The following is a 20,869-nucleotide window of genomic DNA, read 5'->3' on the forward strand; positions in this document are numbered from 1 at the left end:
TGACCAACCTAGACAGAATATTAAAAAGCAGAGACATTACTTTGCCAACAAAGGTCTGTCTAGTCAAGGTTATGGTTTTTCCAGTGATCATGTATGGATGTGAGAGTTGGACTGTAAAGAAAGCTGAGCGCTGAAGAATTGATGCTTTTGAATTGTGTTGTTGGAGAAGACTCTTGAGAGTCCCTTGGACTTCAAGGAGATCCAACCAGTCCATCCTAAAGGAGATCAGTCCTGGGTGTTTATTGGAAGGACTGATGCTGAAGCTGAAACTCCAGTACTCTGGCCATCTGATGCGAAGAGCTGACTCATTTGAAAAGATCCTGATGCTGGGAAAGATTGAGGGCAGGAGGAGAAGGGGACGACACAGGATGAGATGGTTGGATGGCATCACCGACTCGATGGACATGGGTTTGGGTGGACTCCGGGAGTTGGTGATGGACAGGGAGCCCTGGCATGCTGTGGTTCATGGGTCACAAAAAGTCGAACATGACTGAATGACTGAACTGAACTGAATACATTTAATCTTTCGTAAAGCTCAATTTATGCACATGTTTAAATTCTAGAGTTATTTTTTCCTTTTAATAGTTTTGGTGCTAAAACAACCTTTATTTTGTGAGATGCTACTACAGAGTCATGTCGGGGTTATTTGGAGGATTACTTTTGTTTGCTTGTTTGTTTGTTTTAGCATCCTTATTTTGGCAACATAAAAATTTGGCAACCTTTACGATGTTTCCCAAATTTGTTTTTGAAATTTAACTGCACAGTGAAAGCCAAAATCTGCAACTTTGGCACCAGAAATGGGAGTTGGACAAGGATTTGGTGTTTGAATCAATCCACAAACTCTCAGCCTAATAAAGAAGATTCCACTAGTACATGTAGTCAGGGAATGAGGCCAAAGACTGTTCACACCCTCCTCCAGTGAAAACATGGATTCTGAAGGGACTTCACCTGAACTGAAGGTAAATACAAAGGAAAAATATCAAGTTTATGAAAAATTACTACGAGACAAGGAATAAGAGATCCCACTTCCTGGGGGGGAGGAAGAAGGAGTTCAAGAAATGATTTGGCATCTTCAGTGGAGGACAGAAAGCTATCTGTAAAATAGAAACAGACATAAAACACTACAACATAGACTCTATCACACCAAGTCCTGATTTTAACAGTATGTTGAGAAACAGAAAATAGTTGCCAAGAGCTGGCCTGGCACTCACAGCAAGGCCTGGGCATTCTCTTGTCACATGTAAATTTCACAGAGCATCAGTATCAGAGAAAGCCACTCAGTGACCATGGCGGATCAAAAACAAAGACAAGACTCCTCCAGAAAATCACAGGTAACAAAATATGAATATGTCTTCTATGCTGTCTGCTTTATTGGCATATAGTTGTTTGTAGTAGTCTCTTATGATCCTTTGTATTACTATGGTGTCCGTTGTAACGTCTCCTTTTTCATTTCTAATTTTATTGATTTGAGCACTCTCCCTTTTTTTCTTGATGTGTCTGGCTAAAGGTTTATCTATTTTGATCATCTCAAAGAACCAGCTTTTAGTTTCATTGATCTTTGTTACTGTTTTCTTCATCATTAATTATCGGAGAAATGCAAATCAGTACCACAATGAAGTATCACCTCACACTGGTCAGGATAGCCATCATCAAAAAGTCTACAAATAAATAATAAATGCTGGAGAGTGTGGAGAAAAGGGAACCCTCCTACACTGTTGGCGGGAATGTAAATTGGTACAGCCACAGCATGAAGTGAAGTGCAAGTTGCTCAGTCATGTCTGACTCTTTGTGACCGATGAACTACACAGTCCATGGACTTCTCCAGGCCAGGATACTGGAGTGGGTAGCCTTTCCCTTCTCCAGCGGATCTTCCAAAATCAAGGATCGAACCCAGGTCTCCTGCATTGCAGGTGGATTCTTTATCAGTTGAGCCACAAGGGAAGCCCAAGAATACTGGAGTGGGTAGCCCATCCCTTCTCCAGTAGATCTTCCCGACCCAGGAATTGAACTGGGGTCTCCTGCACGTGAATTCTTTGCTTCTTTACCAGAGAAGCCCAGAGAGCAATAGGAAGGTTCCCTATAAAACTAAAAATCAAGTTACCATATAACCCAGCAATCCGACTCCTGGGCATATAACTGGAGAAAAACATAATTTGAAAAGATACATGCATCATGGTGTTCATTGCAGCACTATTTACAATAGCCTAGACATGGAAGCAGAGAAGGCAATGGCACCCCACTCCATACTCTTGCCTGGAAAATCCCATGGACGGAGGAGCCTGGTAGGCTGCAGTCCATGGGGTCGCTAAGAGTCGGACACGACTGAAGTGACTTAGCAGCAGACATGGAAGCAACTTAAATGTCCATCAACAGGTAAAGAAGATGTGGTAGTTATATATAATGGAATATTAGCCATAAAAAAAGAATGAAATACCTATGGCTAATTCTTGTTGATGTATGATGGAAAACCACAAAGCTCTGTAAAGCAATTATCCTTCAATTTAAAAAATAAATAAATAAAAAGAATGAAATGTCATTTGCAACGACATAGATGGACCTAGAGATTATCATAGTTAGTGAAGTAAGTCAGACAGAGAGAGATGAATATCATGATGTCACTTATGTGTGGAATCTAAAAAGAAATGATACAAATGAATTTACAAAACATAAATACAGTCACAGATGTGGAAAATGAACTTATGGCTACCAGGCAGGAGAGGGGAGGGGAGGGATAAATTGGGAGATTCGGATGGACGTATACACACCACTATATGTAAAGCAGATTATTAATCAGGACCCACTGTATAGCACAGGGAACACTTCTCAGTACTCTGTACCGATCTGCATAGCCCAAGGAGCAGGGAACACTTCCCCATCCTCTGTAATGATCTGTGTAGGAAAAGAATCTAAAAAGACTGGCTGCAGCACTGTTTACAATGCAGGACATGGAAGCAACCTAGATGCCCATCAGCAGGTGAATGGATAAGGAAGCTGTGGTACATATACACCATGGAATATTACTCAGCCATTAAAAAGAATTCATTTGAATCAGTTCTAATGAGGTGGATGAAACTGGAGCCCATTATACAGAGTTAAGTAAGCCAGAAAGATAAAGACCATTACAGTATACTAACACATATATATGGAATTTAGAAAGATGGTAATGATAACCCTTTATGCAAAACAGAAAAAGAGACGGAGATGTACAGAACAGACTTTTGGACTCTGGGAGAAGGCGAGGGTGGGATGTTTCGAGAGATCAGCATCAAAACATGTATATTATCTAGGGTGAAACAGATCACCAGCCCAGGCTGGATGCATGAGACAAGTGCTCGGGCCTGGTGCACTGGGAAAACCCAGAAGGATCGCGTAGGGAGGGAAGTGGGAGGGGTGATCGGGATGGGGAATACATGTAAATCCATGGCTGATTCATGTCAATGTATGACAAAAACCACTACAATATTGTAAAGTAATTAGCCTCCAACTAATAAAAATAAATGAAAAAAAATAAAAAGACTTGCTATGTGCATATGTATAACCAACCCACTTTGCTCTACACCTGAAACTGACACTAAACCAACTCTATTCCAACACAATTTAAATAAATAAATAAGAACGTTGTCCAAGTCACAAAATACCAAACAAAATCCCCCCATTCTAGTTAATATGAGTGCCTGCTGCTTCTTCACCAACCACAGCTTTAGCCTCAGTCTAATCTGCCCTTATACAGATAAGGGGTATTGAGATGCCCAGTCACAGAACTGCCATCACCTTATGACAGCACCCAGTCCAGAGGGAATGCTCACTTCCTTGCGCTCTCCCCAAAATCACCTCCCACAGCCCAAATCTCTCACCTCCTACAGACACCCTACAGCTCCCTATGGTATGTGGTTTTTCTCACTGCAACAAGTAATAAACCCAACTCACTCAACCTCTCATTAAAGTCAGAAACCAAACAGGAAGCCCTAATAAAACCACCTCTACTCAGCATAGCTCTAGTTCAAGCAATGTCATGAGACCAGGAAGAGAAATAATAAATAAAGGCATTGGGTAAAAAGACATAAAAGCAATGTTATATAATTAAATAGTCCCAAGAGAATCAATTGAAAACGATCAGAACCCAAAGTGAGTTCAATAGAGCAATCTGTTATGAATTACCATAAAACTCAGGACTTCCCTGGTAGGCCAGTGGTTAAGAATCTGCCTCCCAATGCAGGGGATGTGGGTTCGATCCATGGTCCAGGAAGATCCCACATGCCACAGGGCAACTAAGTCCAAGCACCACAAGTACTGAGTGCTCCCTTTAGAGCCCATGTGTCACAACTAGAGAGGCCCGCGTGCTGCAACGGAGACCCTGCGTGCCACGACCAAGGCCCGACGCAGCCAAGTAAATAAACAGTTTATGCATTATGAACCCAAGGGTCACCAGAAGGTAAGCCACAATATGCAGTAGGGAAATTTCCCACTCACAATAGCAACAAAACAACTGGGAATGAATGTAAGAAAAAATTTCAGAGGAATAGAATGAAATACCTGAAAAATGGCAACACATACTATAAACTGAGGTAGAAAGGCTTACTGTCTTAAAAATAAATATAATTTATTTATATTCATTATAAATTATAATTCAATATTTAAATTTAATATAATTCTGGTAAAATCATATCAGGTTTCTGTACTGAAACTATCTTTCATGAAAAAAATGAAGAAAAGTAAAGCTAGTAAAAAGTTGCAGTATAACACAGGGAATGAAGTCAGTTTATAATAACTATAAAAGTTTTGAATCACTATGTTCTACACCTGAAACTAATATTACATTGTAAATCAACTATACCTCAATTTTTAAAAAGTTATAGTAACTAAAGTGGTTTTGAATCTTATGAAATTAGAAACACAAATCACTGAAACAGAGCAGGAAGGCAAAAAACATGCAGAGATATATGAAAATTTGAGTATATAAAAAATAAGTGGAGAAATATCAATTATTCAAAAAAATGGCCATTTGGACAACTGACTATTTGGAAAATTAAGTTATACCTTACTTCAAGTTATAGACAAAAATTAATTGCCAGATTTAAATATAAATAAACACAAAACCCAAAATGATTTTAAAAGACATCCAAGTTAAAAGCAATCATGAAAGGCAAAACACATGTTATAAAAGATGAACTGACTTAACTATGTAAAAGTTAAATTTGGATGTCAAAAAATAAAGGCAGTAAAAAACACTAGATGCAAACTAGGAAATAATGTGTAATAAGCGATTTTTTTTTTTTCGCTCATTATCAGAGAAATGCAAATCAAAACCACAATGAGGTACCATTACATGCCAGTCAGGATGGCTGCTATCCAAAAGTCTACAAGCAATAAATGCTGAAGAGGGTGTGGAGAAAAGGGAACCCTCTTACACTGTTGGTGGGAATGCAAACTAGTACAGCCACTATGGAAAACAGTGTGGAGATTTCTTAAAAAACTGGAAATAGAACTGCCACATGGCCCAGCAATCCCACTTCTGGGCATACACACTGAGGAAACCAGATCTGAAAGAGACACGTGCACCCCAATGTTCATCGCAGCACTGTTTATAATAGCCAGGACATGGAAGCAACCTAGATGCCCATCAGCAGATGAATGGATAACGAAGCTGTGGTACATATACACAATGGAATATTACTCAGCCATTAAAAAGAATTCATTTGAATCAGTTCTAATGAGATGGATGAAACTGGAGCCCATTATACAGAGTGAAGTAAGCCAGAAAGATAAAGAACATTACAGCATACTAACACATATATATGGAATTTAGAAAGATGGTAATGATAACCCTATATGCAAAACAGAAAAAGAGACACAGATGTATAGAACAGACTTTTGGACTCTGTGGGAGAAGGCGAGGGTGGGATGTTTTGAGAGAATAGCATGTATATTATCTATAGTGAAACAGATCACCAGCCCAGGTGGGATGCATGAGACAAGTGCTCAGGCCTGGCACTGGGAAGACCCAGAGGAATCGGGTGGAGAGGGAGGTGGGAGGGGGGATCGGGATGGGGAATGCATGTAACTCCATGGCTGATTCATGTCAATGTATGACAAAACCCACTGCAATGTTGTGAAGTAATTAGCCTCCAACTAATAAAAATAAATGAAAAAAAAAAAAAAAAGGAAGAGTTCTGGGCTGGGGTTAGGAAGCCAAGCTTATAGTCTTCTCTTTGTCTCCACAAGCTTTCTACTTGCAAGAGCACTTATCTGGGTCTGTCCTCAGAATCAGAGCCCAGGCAAGCTGTTTGTGTGTCTCAAACGCAAACCTCAAGCCGTCTTCAAGACCAGGTGCTTTCCCGTCCGGACTCTATCTGTGCAGCTCTTGGCCTCTGCTACCAGTCTTGGCCACAGGCGGCAACCAACCCAAGTGCCCATCGACACACCTGCCAAGGCTTCTATTGACTCTCTCATTATTTGTTTGTAGTTTATGATGTACATCGAGTGGGAGAATCACCTTGTCATCACATTGCTCCAATCTTAGAAAAGCATGTCATTCATACAGTCAGAGTTGGCCTCTGTCCAGTGATATCTGAAGCCATGTCTTAGATTTACAAATATCATCAGTGCAGGACACATTCATAAAAACAGATCAATGGTCTTTTTCATAAATGGCTTCAGAGTACATGGCGAAACAGAAACCAGAAAAACAGAACTACTCAGAACTATTTTTGCAGCAGTTCAATAGTTAAGTCTTTGGAGATAAAATGAGAAAAGAATAATTAATATAGAAAACAACTCAGTATACCATAGTGATTAAGATGTTCTTTAATCACATAGTGAAAGTCAGGGATCACAGGTTCAATCCCTGGTCAGGGAATAAGATCCTACAAGCCACGCAGCATAGCCAAAAAATAAAAATAAAAAAATAATTAAAAAAAAATTTTAAGTTAATTTAATTAAAATGTTAAAAAAAATCCAGGATCTAGACTGTAAATGTACATTCTAGGGAGCAAACAAGTTGGCAGGTTCATAGGACGTGAAGTTCACCTCTTCCCACAAATACTTTCTAAAGTTACTTAGCGCCACATAAGTAACAAGGTTTTTGCCATCCCCTCTCCAGGGGATCTTCCCAACCTAGGGATCAAACCCAAGTTTGATCCCGCATTGCAGGCATACTCTTTACCATCTGAGCCACCAGGGAAGCCCTAAGTAATAAGGTTTACTGGTGTAGGCCTGCAGCGGGCCTGGGCAGTAAGAGGTCTTCACCCCGGTGTGGGACTGGCATATGAGCTGCACAGGGTGAGGAGCTGTCTTTCTGGGCATCCAATTCTCCACCTCTAAGACGAGATGATCAAACAGTCATAGGTCTCTTTCAAGCCTGGACATTCAGCGGAAGTACACATGTGAATCCATCACCTGACTCTCCTTTCATTCCTAAATAAGCAGAGAGTGTCGCCAAAGAAGCCATAAGACCTTGTCTTTACGAAGGGTGGGAAATGCCTTGGCCCTGCCTGATTTCCATGGCCCCCAAGTTGGTGAACCATGTAACATTCAAGAGGTCATGGCCAGACATTGTCACTGGAGGTTCAATAACAGCAATTGTCCTCTCCACCCTCAAGCTACAGGGGAAGGAAGATGGAAGATGCTGTTTAGTTGGTAGGAATTTCCATCTGCTCAGGCCTTGGGCCCCAGGCTGGGTGAGTCTACTTCATCCCAACGATAATTCCTACTTCCTCTCACAACAAATTCATTGTAGACCCATTCACTGAGTAACAAATTTTTCAATCATCAATAACTTGTGAAAATTGAACTAACTCTAAGAATATCACTCAGCCTTAAAAAAGAAAGAAATCTAATCGCAGGTTACCACATGGATGAAACTTGAGGGCAGGATGCTAAGTGAAATCAGCCAGTCACAAAAGGACAAAAACTATATGAATCCACTTACATGAAGTACCTGGAGGAGTCAAATTCCTGGAGACAGACAGTAGGAGGGTAGTTGTCAGGGGAATGGGGAATTCAAAATTTAATGGCATAGAGTTTCAGCTTTGCAAGACAAAAGAATTCTGGATGATTGCATGACAGTATGAATATATTTAACATGACTTAACTGTACCCTTTAAAATGGCTGAGAAAGTAAATGGTATGTTATGTGTATTACACCACAATTACTTTTTAAAATTTAACTAATTATATGATCATTTGGGAAATCAAGAGTAACCAATAATTATAGATCATAATGATTTCCTTCATCTCCCCAAGTACCCCACCTCCTTCAAACCTAGATGGATTTTAGGGTTTTTGGCACCCTGAACACACAAATTTCCATTTTTGTGTCTCCCTTTTTGAAATGATGTGGCTTCTAAAATATCAAATTAATGCCCTCTTTCTAGGCTCCCAGCCAAATCTCTACCACACAACCCACTAACTAGACATCTATTCTGTTGAACAGGCCAGTCTATTATCAAACAAGTATCTCTGGGGACAACTTGTATATTGGTTACATAAGAGATGGATGCCTTCAATCCTTGGGATTTCTTTCCAGTTAAGATTAATACAAGGAAGAGACTTTGAATGGGAGAAGGAGGGGAGCAAAGTAGGAGACAGTGATTTCAGAACTTGTTGCTTTTGGAGAAAGAAAGATCTAGAAAAAGCACCATCAAGGGATGGTGTTAACCAGTTAGAGGGCAGCAGAATTACTGGGCACTCAGGGCTGGGGAGATAATTCACACGGGGAGAAGGGATGGGGACACAGAATAGAAGGGAATATCGGAAATCACTATACAGACTTGGGGATTTTGTCAAGTTCAGCACACTATTGTTTAGCCCACTCACTGGCACCTGCCCACGGAAGTGGCGAATCACTCCCTAACAGTCTAGTTCTCTAGTCTATGTAGGTTGTTTGCTGCTGGGAAAAGACCCTGAAAGCCCCTTTGGAAAGGATGCTTATGATCCAGTACCCCTGGCTGAACAGTTGGTTCTGGCTAAACTGTGTCTGAGTGGAAAGAAAGGAATTCCTAAGAGGAAAGGAAGAGGCTGGGAAAACCCTGGGCACCAGCAGGGAGAATTATGCTCTGTTCCAAGAGGCTCAGAGTCCGTCATGGGTGGTGATCTATTTAACCTCACTGCAGGCCAAGGTGAACGTCCCCAAGGACACAAAGGAAAAAGAGGGTAATGAGATAGCCTTCCTCATTCACATTCATTACACCAGCATTTTCCTTTCACCACAATCTACCAACCCAAACCAAGCCACACCCATTGCTTTTGGCTGCCAACCTGCTCACGCCTGCAAACGCAATTGCAAACACTCAACCTCCCCTCATCTCCCACAAACCACATGGCATCTGGGCTAAGGAAGCCTGTATCCTCCTTTCCCGAAGCCTTACTAGAAAAACAGCAGAACCTGCTAGAGCAAAAGTCACTTTGGATCACACAATAAGGATATGTATAAATACAGGTTTTGAGGAGGATAGAAACAGAGTGAGGGGCCCCAGGATCCACTCATTCTAGTTCTCTGCTACCTCTCTCTGTTCCAGGGCATGAGATAAGAATGCCCTGGGATGCTGGCAGTTACCCTGCTCATTAGCTGAAAACTGAGTAATGGCTACTCAGTTCCATCAAAGTGGTGGGTCTAACCATACTTTTGGAAATAAGCATTACTGCTATATATGTGTGTTTGTGTGTATGCGTGTGTGTGTCCCCAAATCCCCTTTTCTCTCTTGTATAGATATGAAATCATCAAACACTGATCCCGGTAAATGCTTTTAGTCATGAATGAAAAAATTCCCACAGGAATGGCTGTTATGTGATATGGCAACATCAAAAATGAAAATTCAGGGAAGGTTGCTGAAAGATCAAGCCAGAATCACTCTGTTACTAGTAACTGAATACCTACAGCAAATGTGGTTTGCAGAGGCTAAAACTGCCTGGGTTATTGGTTAAGAATTTCCTCTTCGAATCTCCCCCTCCATGTCCCCTAGGTTTACAATTTAGAATTTCTATGAAATTCAGAGAGTGTTCAAATAAGTAGCTCTGATGATCAAATATCCAAGCTTCTAAATGGGCAGGAAAAGAGATGTGTTATTCAACACAACGAAACTTTGCCTTTCAAACTTAATTCACTGCCATATTTATCAAGATGGCCACTTTCAACCTTTGCCCTCGGATCTGCCATTTTTAAAATGATCTCTTCCTTATCTCAAGGCATTTTTTCTGCTCCCTTTAGGACACTAGAATCACCATCACCACTAGCTGAAGATGAGGTGATTACACAACCATGATACCATATAATCAGGGTCTAGTCCTCACCCAGTGTATTTCACATCCCTCAGCTCTCAGTGGAAGTCGCGTTATTAGAAACGTGTACTTCTATTGTCTGATCCTGTGGAATAACACAAGTTCTTGGATTAAGTTCTTCTGACTGACCCATAGTGATATAGGGGTGGCAGGTACCCCCTGGCATGTGCATAAATCAGAGAACGGAGCTGGGCAAGGAGGAATCAGTTAAGTAACTAATTGTCATTAAAAAGTGACAGCAAAAGGTTTCTCTCTCCTAGAACTGGTCCTGTGTAAGTCAAAAGCTGCAAAACCCTATGCCACATCAGGAAACAGGAACATGTTCAGACCATTGCCATCAACCTTTAGTTGTTCTCTGATGAGTTCACTGTCAACCTACAACCTGAGTGCCAGATAAATGCTTATCACTCAGTGGATTTGTCTGGAGCACTCCCAACGACTCTCGAAGATCTTTAAGAACTCACCTTGAACTTTTTGTAGCTAATCTCCACCCTACCCACACACAATAGGTTGTTAATAAATAATCGATTGTTGACTGATTTCTCATCTTCACCAATGGGCATGGAAGACAAACGGCAAACAAGAGTTGAAACCTTTCACACTAAAATTTATCACTGGAGACATTAAGGCTGAGGGAAAAAAATTGTACAAGTATGAAGGTCACCCTGATAAAGGAAAGCACATGTGGTATGCGAAGACAAAATGCACACTGTACTTATTTCCCAGAGATGACATTTTCTGAAATTCGGTTTACCAAATTGGTCTTCTTTGTTTCCTCATTTAACCCAGTATGGGGTGGGGAGCGTCTAATTCATCTATGACAATCTATTCAAACTGTGAGGGCTTTCCCCTTTTCTTTTACCCTTTGATTATAATCCACCTAGTCCCCATCCCCAAAGCCCTCCCAAATAGTGGCGGGGTGTGGGGGAGCGCTCTGAGACGCCCTTGCTCAGATACTTAGCGGAACTCTGTTCTTCACACGGGCTATTTGGGAGAGTCGCGGTCTCCTCGCTTCGCCCACTGCCTCCTGGGTTCTTCTCTCGCTTCGAACAGGAGTCAGGGTGATGAGGTAGTCTCCCTTGCGGTCCGGGGGAGGCGCTGGCCATGGTCCTGACCTCGAGCTCGGGACTGGAGCGCGGAGGGCGCCCAGGAGCTGCGTTGGGAGAGCGCGCAGGGCGCGGCGGGGAGCGGCCGTCGAGGCCCCCGCCCTTCCCGACCCCGGGGGAGCCCGCCGGCCTTCGCGCGAACCCTTCACTGCCTGCTCGGAGCTGCATCAAAAAGGGTGGGGCATCCAGCCACAGCTGCAATCGGAAGCCACCCGGGAGGATTGAAGAAGAATGGAAACCCGGCCCGTCCCCTCCCCCTCCAACCATGCGACCCCCCCCCCCCCCACAGTCGGGGATGGGCCCATCCTTTACCCCCCACCCTCCACCTCCCAGGCCCAGGGAGGCGCGGGCAGCCTTTGTGGACGCACGGCCGCCCACCACCGAGCCCGAGCACAGACAGGGGTCGGGCAGGGTGGGGTGCTGTGCACCTGCAAGAAGCGGTATTCGAGGCGGGGCAGGACTGTGGGTACGCTGGGATCCTCGGTTCTCCGCCGAGCTGGAAGGGGGCGAGGGAGGGGCGATCCCCACGCCCTATTCTCGGTCTCCAACACCGCGCCCCCCCCACCCATACCAACCTGGTCGTTGATGTTCTGCAGGGCTTCCTTGCCCGAGGCCCGCCGGATCTCCACCTTCCTGCTCGATTCAACAGATGGCTCCCCGCCGGCGCGCCGGCCCTGCCGGGAGTAGGGCGTCTGCGGGTCGGGGCCCAAGTGCGCGACGTCCCGCTGCTGGGCCACCACCTGCCCCGAGCCCCGGCCCACCGTCAGCGAGTCGAAGTCGATGGTCTTGTTCTCCGAGGACCCCTCCACCGGGCAGAACATGCCACAGAATTTCTGCCGAGGCTTGGGGCTGCCTGAACCCAGGTTTTTAAAAAAGGCAGGGACCTCTTCGTCCTCTGCCGCCTTCCCGGATTGCTTCCTCTCAGCCATGGCGTGGGGGCTCGCGGAGGGTCCTTGCCCTTCGTCCGTCCGTCTGCCGGTCCCTACGTCGGCCTGTCTCTAGGCACAAACCCCCTGCCCCGGCTGCAGCCGCGGCTGCCGCTCTCTGCTTACCGCAAGGTGTACAGAAAGGAAGGAGGGCTGGCGAGCGAGCGACCCACCCCTCACGGTCCCTCCCCCTGACCCCGCTTTCTCCCCTCCCTGCCCACGCCCCCCGCCAGCTCCCGCGAGCAGCAAAGTTGGGTCTGGGCGGGTGGCCGCTGCGGCAGCGAGAGCGGAGAGGCTGCCAGTTCCCGGCAGCTGCGGGAGGAGCGAGGCGCGGGCGGGGCGGAGGCGGGGCGTGGCGCGCGGGGAGGGGAGCGAGGAGCCGGGGAGGCCAGGGAGGGCCTCGCTCCGGAAGTGAAGCTGCCAGACCACCGGCTAATGGATGCGCAGCGGAGGGCCCGCTGACCGCTCTGGGCGCCACGGTGAGTACCCTGCAGGGCACGCGGGGGCGAAGATCGTAGGGCGCAGTCCCTGGTCCCTGCGCCCCTCTCCCGGACCGGCCCGGCCCAGGCGCCTCTTCCTCACCGCATTGCGGAGGTGGGCCCACGACGAGTGCCCACCGTGGGGAGGACTCCCTCCCCCTGCCCCGGCTGTGAGCTGATGGGTGGGGAAAGTGGCACTCGCTGGCGGGCGCCAGGACACCCGTGGTGGAGGGCGGGGGGAGAAGGAGGGAAGGCACTGGGGGTGGGGAAGAGATGGCGCAGGCCGCGCGGAAAAGGAGGGACCGTAAGAGGCGCGGGGACACTAGAGCTTCGGTCTAACCACCGGCCGTGGTGGGATACTGGGAGCAGAGATAGAAACGAGATTCTCGCTTACTAGCGCCCACAGTGGTGGTGGGGTGGCGCATCATGGCGGGGAGAGATACAGAGGGGCGTAGCAAATACGAAGTGGGTGGGTGTAGAGACAGAAAATAGATCTACAGTCTGTGCAAGTGTAGCAAGGCGAGGTACAGCCCAGCGCGGCAGCTTAGGGTATAGTGAGAGGGGATGCAGGTGGGCGGTATTGGCCGAGGGCGCCGTGTACCGTCGCTGCGCGACTGTGCCAAGAAGGGTCCCGCAGAATGTCTTCATTTGATATCTTCCGCCCCTTTCTCCCGCCCAAGGGGGAAAGATACACATGGAAGGCCCCCCCCCCCCCGCCCAAAAAAAAAAATCTCCAGCCCTACTCGGGGCCACCGGCGCCCCGCCTCATTCCACCGCCTCTGTAGCGCACTGCGCCAGAGCCGCGGGGTTTCCTAGGCTGCCAGAAGCCGCGTGCCTGGGCGCTAGTGCGCGCGCGTCCAGTGCAGGATCAGCGTGTGGGGCGCGGCTGTGATGGTTGCCTTGAATTGTGTGAGGCCAAGCAGCAGAAAGGTGTATGGGGACGTGGTGTGTATGCACGAGTAGATCAGCCTCAGCCATGGGATTAGTGGGCATCCAGGGGGCATTTTGATGTAACGCCAGTACATCAGGCCAGTAACACAGCCTCCAAGAACCTTTCATTGCTTACTCCTAGTCCCCGTGTCTTTTCCACGTCTCAGTCCCTGCCCAGGGTTGATTACAGCCCCGCCCCTCTCTCCACAGTAGCAAAACCCTGCAGAAACGATGCCCATCCTTTGACAGCTCGAGAAGGAGCTCTGGGCATGCTCAGTGATCAGGGCGGGTTTAGACTGGGAAACTGTTAACCACAGGAGCTTGGTGCTGGGCTGAGCCACCAAAGATTCGGTCCCATTGTCAGCCCTTGCCCTTGGAAGGACTAAATGCGGATCCCCAGCCCTCCTCCACAATTACCAGGGAAAGGTGAATGGAGTTAAACTTAGAGGACAACCAGTCCCAGCTGGAAGATAAGCCCACCATGATGGGATAAGGAGGAAGGACGGAGGAATGTACCTGTGCAGGGGATAAGAGAAGCAGAGGCGAGCATTTGGACCTAGCACCAGATGTCCTTTGTATTTGAATAAAGTGCCTCCACACGAATTACATTTCCTACTCCTAGCAGACCCCTGGGATGAGTGCTTCCTTATCACCACTTTCCAGGGTAGGTAACAGAGTTAGATGCTTTGCCCAAGGTGACTATATAGTTAAATGATCCAACAACTCCAGTGGGGTCTTCCACCTGAAAGTCTGGTTCCTCTTCCACCTTATCCTATCTTTATGTGAGATTTTCACATTTTTTTCCCCTATTCAAGTATTTCCAGTCTTGGTCTTATCCTGAAGCACCCAGGTGGCTCAGACCATAAGGAATCAGCCTGCAATGCAAGAGACCCAGGTTCCATCCCTGGGTAGGGAAGATCCCCTGGAGAAGGAAATGGCAACCCATTCCAGTATTCTTGCCTCAGAAATCCCATGGACAGAGGAGCCTGGAGGGCTACAGTGCATGAGGTCACAAAGAGTGGGACATGACTGAGCGACTAACACTTTCACTGGCCTTACCATGTACCAGGGATGTTTCACTTACCGTCTTTTTATTTGGAAGGTTGCATTGCAGGTTGAGATAGCCTTTGGAGGAAGAAGCCACTCAAAGGTAGCCTAACTTGAGCGGGACAGTTATGTAGACCTTAAGAGGTGTTTCTTCCTGGGTATGCAATGTCTTTTGACATCTCTTGTTTCCTCTAAATATTATAACCGGGAAGAAGGTCACCCCCATATCTTAGAAGAAGATCATGAGGCAAGAGGGAGGAGTCAATGTACTCAAATCCCTGGGGCTGCTGGGCAAGGACTCGATCCAGCATTTTGCCCTCCCTGCCCTCTGGCACACGCACCTCCTTTCAGCACCTTCGAGAAGAACTCAGAAAATGTGCCTGCAGCAGGAGCAGCTCCCCTGCTTTAGCTGCAAGTTGGTGTCTGTGGCATACGGGCCCCATTTGGACTGATGGAGAATTTTAGGGCAAGAATGATTATAGCCACTTAATACTCCATGACAGCAACTCGAGATAGACGCTCTTCCCTTTTTAAATCAACCGGTCTCCACTGCTCCTTCACAGATGTGCCTCCTGTCTTTTTCTTTGTTTTCAAATGACCCATTCAAGTTCAGATGCTATGAAGAAAGCATTGTGTTACTAACTTAACATTTATAGCAATAGAAAACCCCTAGCTGTGCATTTGCAAAGCATAACCAGGCATAACCAAGGAGAATTAGTTCATAACTTCAAGTTTAATTTATTTGGCTCTGAGTTTTTTGTAGATTTTAAAACCTATATTAAGTTGTATCTATGTTATTATATTAAAGCATATTATGCAAGTTATCTTGCTAATCCCATATTAAGTTGATTTTAAATGTTTGAATGATTCTAATTGGACTTTTAATCAAAGGAATGAAGTAACTCAATATTGTTTAGTAGCTCTAATTAGATTATGAAGGATTTGGGGGGGGGATTTTTTTTTGGCTGCATGGCAATGCTTGTGGGCCTGGCAGTGAAAGCACCAAGTCTCAACCACTGGACCGCCAGAAAATTTTCAAGAATTACTGTATTTTTGAATAAGTGTATTAATAGTCTTCACACTGGGTATTGTCATTGTTGAGTCTATAAGTTGTGTCTGACTCTGCTTCCCCGTAACCTGGCAGGACTGTAACCTGCCAGGCTCCTTTGTCCACGGGATTTCCCAGGCAAGAATACTGAAGTGAGTTGCCATTCCTCCTCCAGGGACACTGGATATTATCATCATAAAAATACACTATTTATTATATTTATACAGGGCAGCTTGGCTTGGCTGGAGTGGAGAGACACCCAGACACACCATTGTGCTGAGTGGGTAACATCATCTTCCTGTACCAGAAGCTGAACACATAAGCGCCTTGGCTGTCACAGAACATTCTGGAACAAACAGGTACCTAACAAACAGCCTCCTGATTTCAGTTTTCATGTGGGAAAGATCTTGAGTCCTGTCCATCACAGGAGCTCCATTAATGGCATGCCTGATGAGTATATGGTGGGGAAGCCCAATTGCAGGAGGGTCCCCAAGAGAATAAAAAGTCACTGTAAGCAAAGAAGAACAATGACTCAACTACAACGTGAGGCAGTCTCCCTGTTTCCCGCTCCCACTCCCATCCCTCACCAGGTATCCATGCTTCCCGGAAAGGGGAGGGCTGTGTGGTAAAACTGAGCCTTGTTTCCCTAGGAGCCCAAGCCACTCTGCTGGGAAACTTCCCTCCAAGAGTTCTGGCTGCCAGAGTGGAGGCGTCTTCCCACTGGCTAGAGAGAGGTGAGGCGGCAGAGACCCAGAGAGGGGTGGAAGGAACACGCACGTGCTTGCGCTTCCAGTGCTGCAGGTCCCCACCCCGCCTCCTCAATGTGACTGCAGAGCCTCTGGCCGTGGTCCTGTCGTAACAGATACTAACCTGGGGCAGGCCTGGAGACCTCACGGAAAGGGCCAAGTTCTTGCCACTGAGCAGCAAAGGTGATTGGTCCAGGACCTGTTGACTGGTGGGTTATAAGTCTAGAAGCTCATCTGGGATATTCTCAGTTTGAAGTCAGTGCCAGTCTGTCCCATAAGCTAATCAGTAGCCATAGAGTTCCAGCCAGGCAGTATCCGGCAATGGCGCTGGCCCTGTTGGAGGACTGGTGTAGGATTCTGAGTGTGGATGATCAGAAATCACTGATGGTTATGGGGATCCCAGTGGACTGCAGCGAGGATGAGATTCAGGAGGTCCTGCAGGAGACTTTAAAGCCTTTGGGCAGGTATAGACTCCTTGGCAAAATATTCCGGAAGCAGGAGAATGCCAACGCGGTGCTGTTAGAGTTGCTGGAGGACCCTGAGGTCTCTGTGATCCCCAGCAAGGTTCAGGGCAAGGGGGGCATCTGGAAAGTCATCTTCAAGTCCCCTAACCAGGACATGGAATTTCTGGAAAGACTGAACCTCTTTCTAGAAAAAGAGGGACAGACGGTCTCGGGAATGTTCCGGGCACTTGGGCACGAGGGGTTGTCTCCAGCAGCCTTGCCCTGCATCTCACCAGAGTTACTGGCCCACGTGTTGGGACAGGTGATAGCACATGCCGCTCAGCCTCTGCTCCCCATGAGGTACCGGAAGCTGAGAGTGTTCTCAGGGAGCGCTGTGCCTGCCCCCGAGGAAGAGCCCTTTGAAGTCTGGCTGGAACAGGCCACCGAGATAGTCAAAGAGTGGCCGGTAGCAGAGGCAGAAAAGAAGAGATGGTTGATGGAAAGCCTTCGCGGACCAGCCCTAGACCTCATGCATATAGTCCAGGCAGACAATCCATCCATCAGCGTGGAGGAATGTTTGGAAGCATTTAAGCAAGTGTTTGGGAACCTGGAGAGTCGCCGGACCTCCCAGGTGAAGTACCTGAAAACCTATCAGGAGGAAGGAGAAAAAGTCTCAGCCTACGTGTTACGGCTAGAAACCCTGCTACGGAGAGCAGTGGAGAAGCGGGCGATCCCCAGGAACATCGCCGATCAAATCCGCCTGGAGCAGGTCATGGCCGGGGCAAGCCTCAGTGAGGTACTCTGGTGTCGGCTTAGGGAGCTGAAAGACCAGGGCCGGCCTCCCAGCTTCCTGCAGTTAATGAAGGTCATCAGGGAAGAAGAGGAGGAAGAGGCCGCTTTCGAAAGTGAGAATACTGAAGAGCCAGAGGGAGGGGATGGGTATGGTCACTGGGGTAATGAGGCCAATGACTAAAACCCAACTCCGAGGGCGACCCACAGACGGTGGGTGGAGGGACAGCCACGTTATTAAGCTGAGACCTTTTCAGTCTTTTTTTCTCTATAATTTGCACAGTTGAAATCACAGCATTCAAGCCAGGTTTTATTTTGTTGTTCTTTAACCTTTCTGGCTGCATCATGGGGTATGTAGGATCTTAGTCCCCCAACCAGGGATTGAACCCATGTACCCTGCATTGAAAGTGGAGCCTTAAACTCTGAGTGGCCAGGGAAGTCCCTTGAGTCAGAAAGGTCTTGATTCTTCTTTGTAAGGAAAAAAAAAAAAAATCTGAGAGTTTCTTGGACTCTACATAGACGATTGCTAAGTCTCTTCAGTTGTGTCTGATTCTGTGCAATCCTGACTTTATGGACTATAGCGCACCAGGCTCCTCTGTCCATGGGATTCTGCAGGCAAGAATACTGGAGTGGGTTGCCATGCCCTCCTTCAGGGGATCTTCCTGATCCAGGGATCAACCCTGCAGTTCACAGATGATTATTAATAAACAAAAACTTAAATTCCAAATAGGAGATCAGAAGCCTAAAGGAATCTGAACCAGTTGTCCTTTAAATCCCTCCCAATAGACCAAAGAAAGCAATGATGTAAGAAAATAAAAATCTCTTTTGTCATCTATTTAAAAATCCCAGCTCTTTGAATTAATGTGTTTTCCTTTCTCAAATCTACAAGCTCTCTCTCTCTGAGTACCATATAAGACAGTGTTCAGAGAGCATGGTGTGAGGGACATTCTCAAGAAACGGTAGTTATCACAGGAGGGCCTGCAGAAGCAGGGGATGCACCCACCATGTTTTGATTCAGGCCAGTGGTTAGAGAAGAGGATTTTTAGTGATGACAAAAGACAAAGAAGAGAGGAAGTGAGCTGATAGTTACTGAGAAAATGCTCTGTGACAGGCATTTTACATGTATACATTTTTCATGTGTACATCATCCCCAGTGTGGTATAATTATGCTCATTTTAAAAGAGAGGGGGGACTTCCCTGATGGTCCAGTGGTTAGGACTCCACAGTTCCAATGCAGGGGTTGAAGATTTGATCCCTGGTTGGGGAGCTAAGATCCCACACCGCCAAATGGCACAGCCAAAAATATATAAATCATAATTTTAAAAAATGTCTCCCAATTAAAAATAACTAAATAAGTGAGAAGGAAAAAAAGTCCGCATGGGTTACACGGTCTGCTCAACATCAAAACGCTAACAGGTGGCGGAGCACAGACAGAAGTCGGGACCTCTCTGACTCTTCCTAATCCGCTCTCCACCGTGATCATAGTTTTCGAATCGTGCTTTGTAGTTCTGCAGGGACTTTTCAGCAGTTCCATGTTGAAATTGTATTTTACCCTCTTTAAATCTCTACTAGATAACAGGTAGACAGACACAAGTGTGCTGATATCCAGATTTTAACACACTGGCGTTTGCCAGCAGGCTCACTGTTGTTTCCAGATTGACTCATTTTGTGCAGATCTTGGAAAAAAGATTCCCTGGTGAGATCCAAGCACACAGCCAAACTTCTATTCATTCTTCGTAGATTAAGGAAGTCATAGCATTTCAGAGGTGTTTCAGTCAGGCTTATGCCTGTCCTGTGATGCCAAGTGTGCTTCAAGCATAAATGAGCATCATTCAGTTAAGCACTACACAAGACTCCAACACAATCCATGTCTCACATCCTGGCAGCTTTGTATATACAATAAACAAGTGGCTTAACTTCTCTAAGTATCAGTTTTCCTCATCAGAAAAGTGGGAGGACAATAGAATAGGGTTGTTGTTAGGATCAAATGACGTAATACCTTTTAAGCACTTAGCATGATGTCTGGAACACAGAAAGTCCCCAATACATGGAGGCTCTTTTTCTTATCTTTCCCATGCTTATTGTCTGATCAGTGCATGTTCTCTTCTTTTTCTAACAGTCCTGCAATAATGAGTAAATAGGTAATCTGTTCGGTTGTGACAACGTTGCATTAGAAACCATTAAGTGCTTGTGGTAAGTTGGAGCTCTTATTGTCTGTTATCTTTGTGATCAGTTTTCCAGCTATTGTTGACTATTGTTAGTGATTATAAAAAATAAATTATTCTTTCTGATGGTAAATAATTTTAACTGAAGGAATATCCTGAGATTGTAGGAAAAGGCTTTTATTAAAAAAAAAAAAAGATACCATTTGTGAGCACTTACCTGTCTAAGTTCAATTTTTCAATACTGTTCAAATAAAGTGATATAACTGTCAGCCTATACACCTGGATTTCATGTGGTTTTTGTATTTGTAAAAATGGCCTCATTGTTCTCATGTATTCTCAGTATACAAAGTAAAGTGTTATAAATGTGAAGTTATAAAATAAATCCATTCTGGTAAGAGTCTGAGTTTTTTGTGCTTTGTATATTGTGGTTCTGTATAAACTTTTGCTTAACAAAGGGATTTAATTACTAAAAAAAAATTTTTTGAGAGATAGAGATTAGAAAATCAAGCTAAAACCACAAAAGATCTTGAACTCTTCTAGAGAAAAAAAAAAAACGAGAGCAAAATGCTGGGATGGAAATACTTGGACTTGGTCTCCAAAGATGAGAGGGAGCTCAGTTCACCCATCACTGATTTCCCTTTTAACCTACAAGAAATGACAGATGGAGGCCGGGTCCCTCGGAGACCTCCAGCCCATTTGCTTAGACAAGTAACTGTACCTTGACATTCACCAACCTCTATTCTGCCAAAGGGGAAGTGACCCAAAGGTGAAATACTACATTTCTTGAATGAAGTAATTTTTTGCTATATAGATACATTGTGCTGATGCTCCAGTCATGTCTGACTCTTCACAACCTCATGGACTAGCCCACCAGGCTTCTCTGTCCATGGGATTTTCCAGGCAAGAATACTGGAG

At 45.7% G+C, this 20,869-nt stretch overlaps 2 protein-coding genes across 3 annotated transcripts in view; one reads left to right on the forward strand and one right to left on the reverse strand.

The window, feature by feature from the left end:
• DPYSL2 (dihydropyrimidinase like 2) overlaps positions 1–12,325 on the reverse strand; it is a 121,120-nt gene extending 108,795 nt beyond the window's left edge. Inside the window, exon 1 of the mRNA XM_061163853.1 lies at positions 11,957–12,325. Within this exon, the coding sequence (XP_061019836.1) occupies positions 11,957–12,310 (354 nt within the window). The 5' untranslated portion in view covers positions 12,311–12,325. The remainder of the gene's footprint in view (positions 1–11,956) is intronic.
• Positions 12,326–12,668: 343 nt separating this feature from the next.
• PNMA2 (PNMA family member 2) lies at positions 12,669–20,406 on the forward strand. Of its 2 annotated transcripts, XM_061163856.1 has the most exons (4): positions 12,669–12,786; positions 16,039–16,170; positions 16,462–17,905; positions 19,909–20,406. In XM_061163856.1, exons 3-4 carry the CDS (start codon positions 16,879–16,881, stop codon positions 19,917–19,919), a joined length of 1,038 nt encoding a protein of 345 aa, XP_061019839.1. In that variant the 5' UTR covers positions 12,669–12,786; positions 16,039–16,170; positions 16,462–16,878; the 3' UTR covers positions 19,920–20,406. The 2 variants fall into 2 exon arrangements, with proteins under 2 accessions (XP_061019839.1, XP_061019838.1); XM_061163855.1 differs by having other exon boundaries at positions 16,462–20,389.
• Positions 20,407–20,869: the final 463 nt, after the last annotated feature.

Source organism: Dama dama, chromosome 16 (assembly GCF_033118175.1).
Source record: "Dama dama isolate Ldn47 chromosome 16, ASM3311817v1, whole genome shotgun sequence".
In the NCBI taxonomy this organism is placed as follows: Eukaryota; Metazoa; Chordata; class Mammalia; order Artiodactyla; family Cervidae; genus Dama; species Dama dama.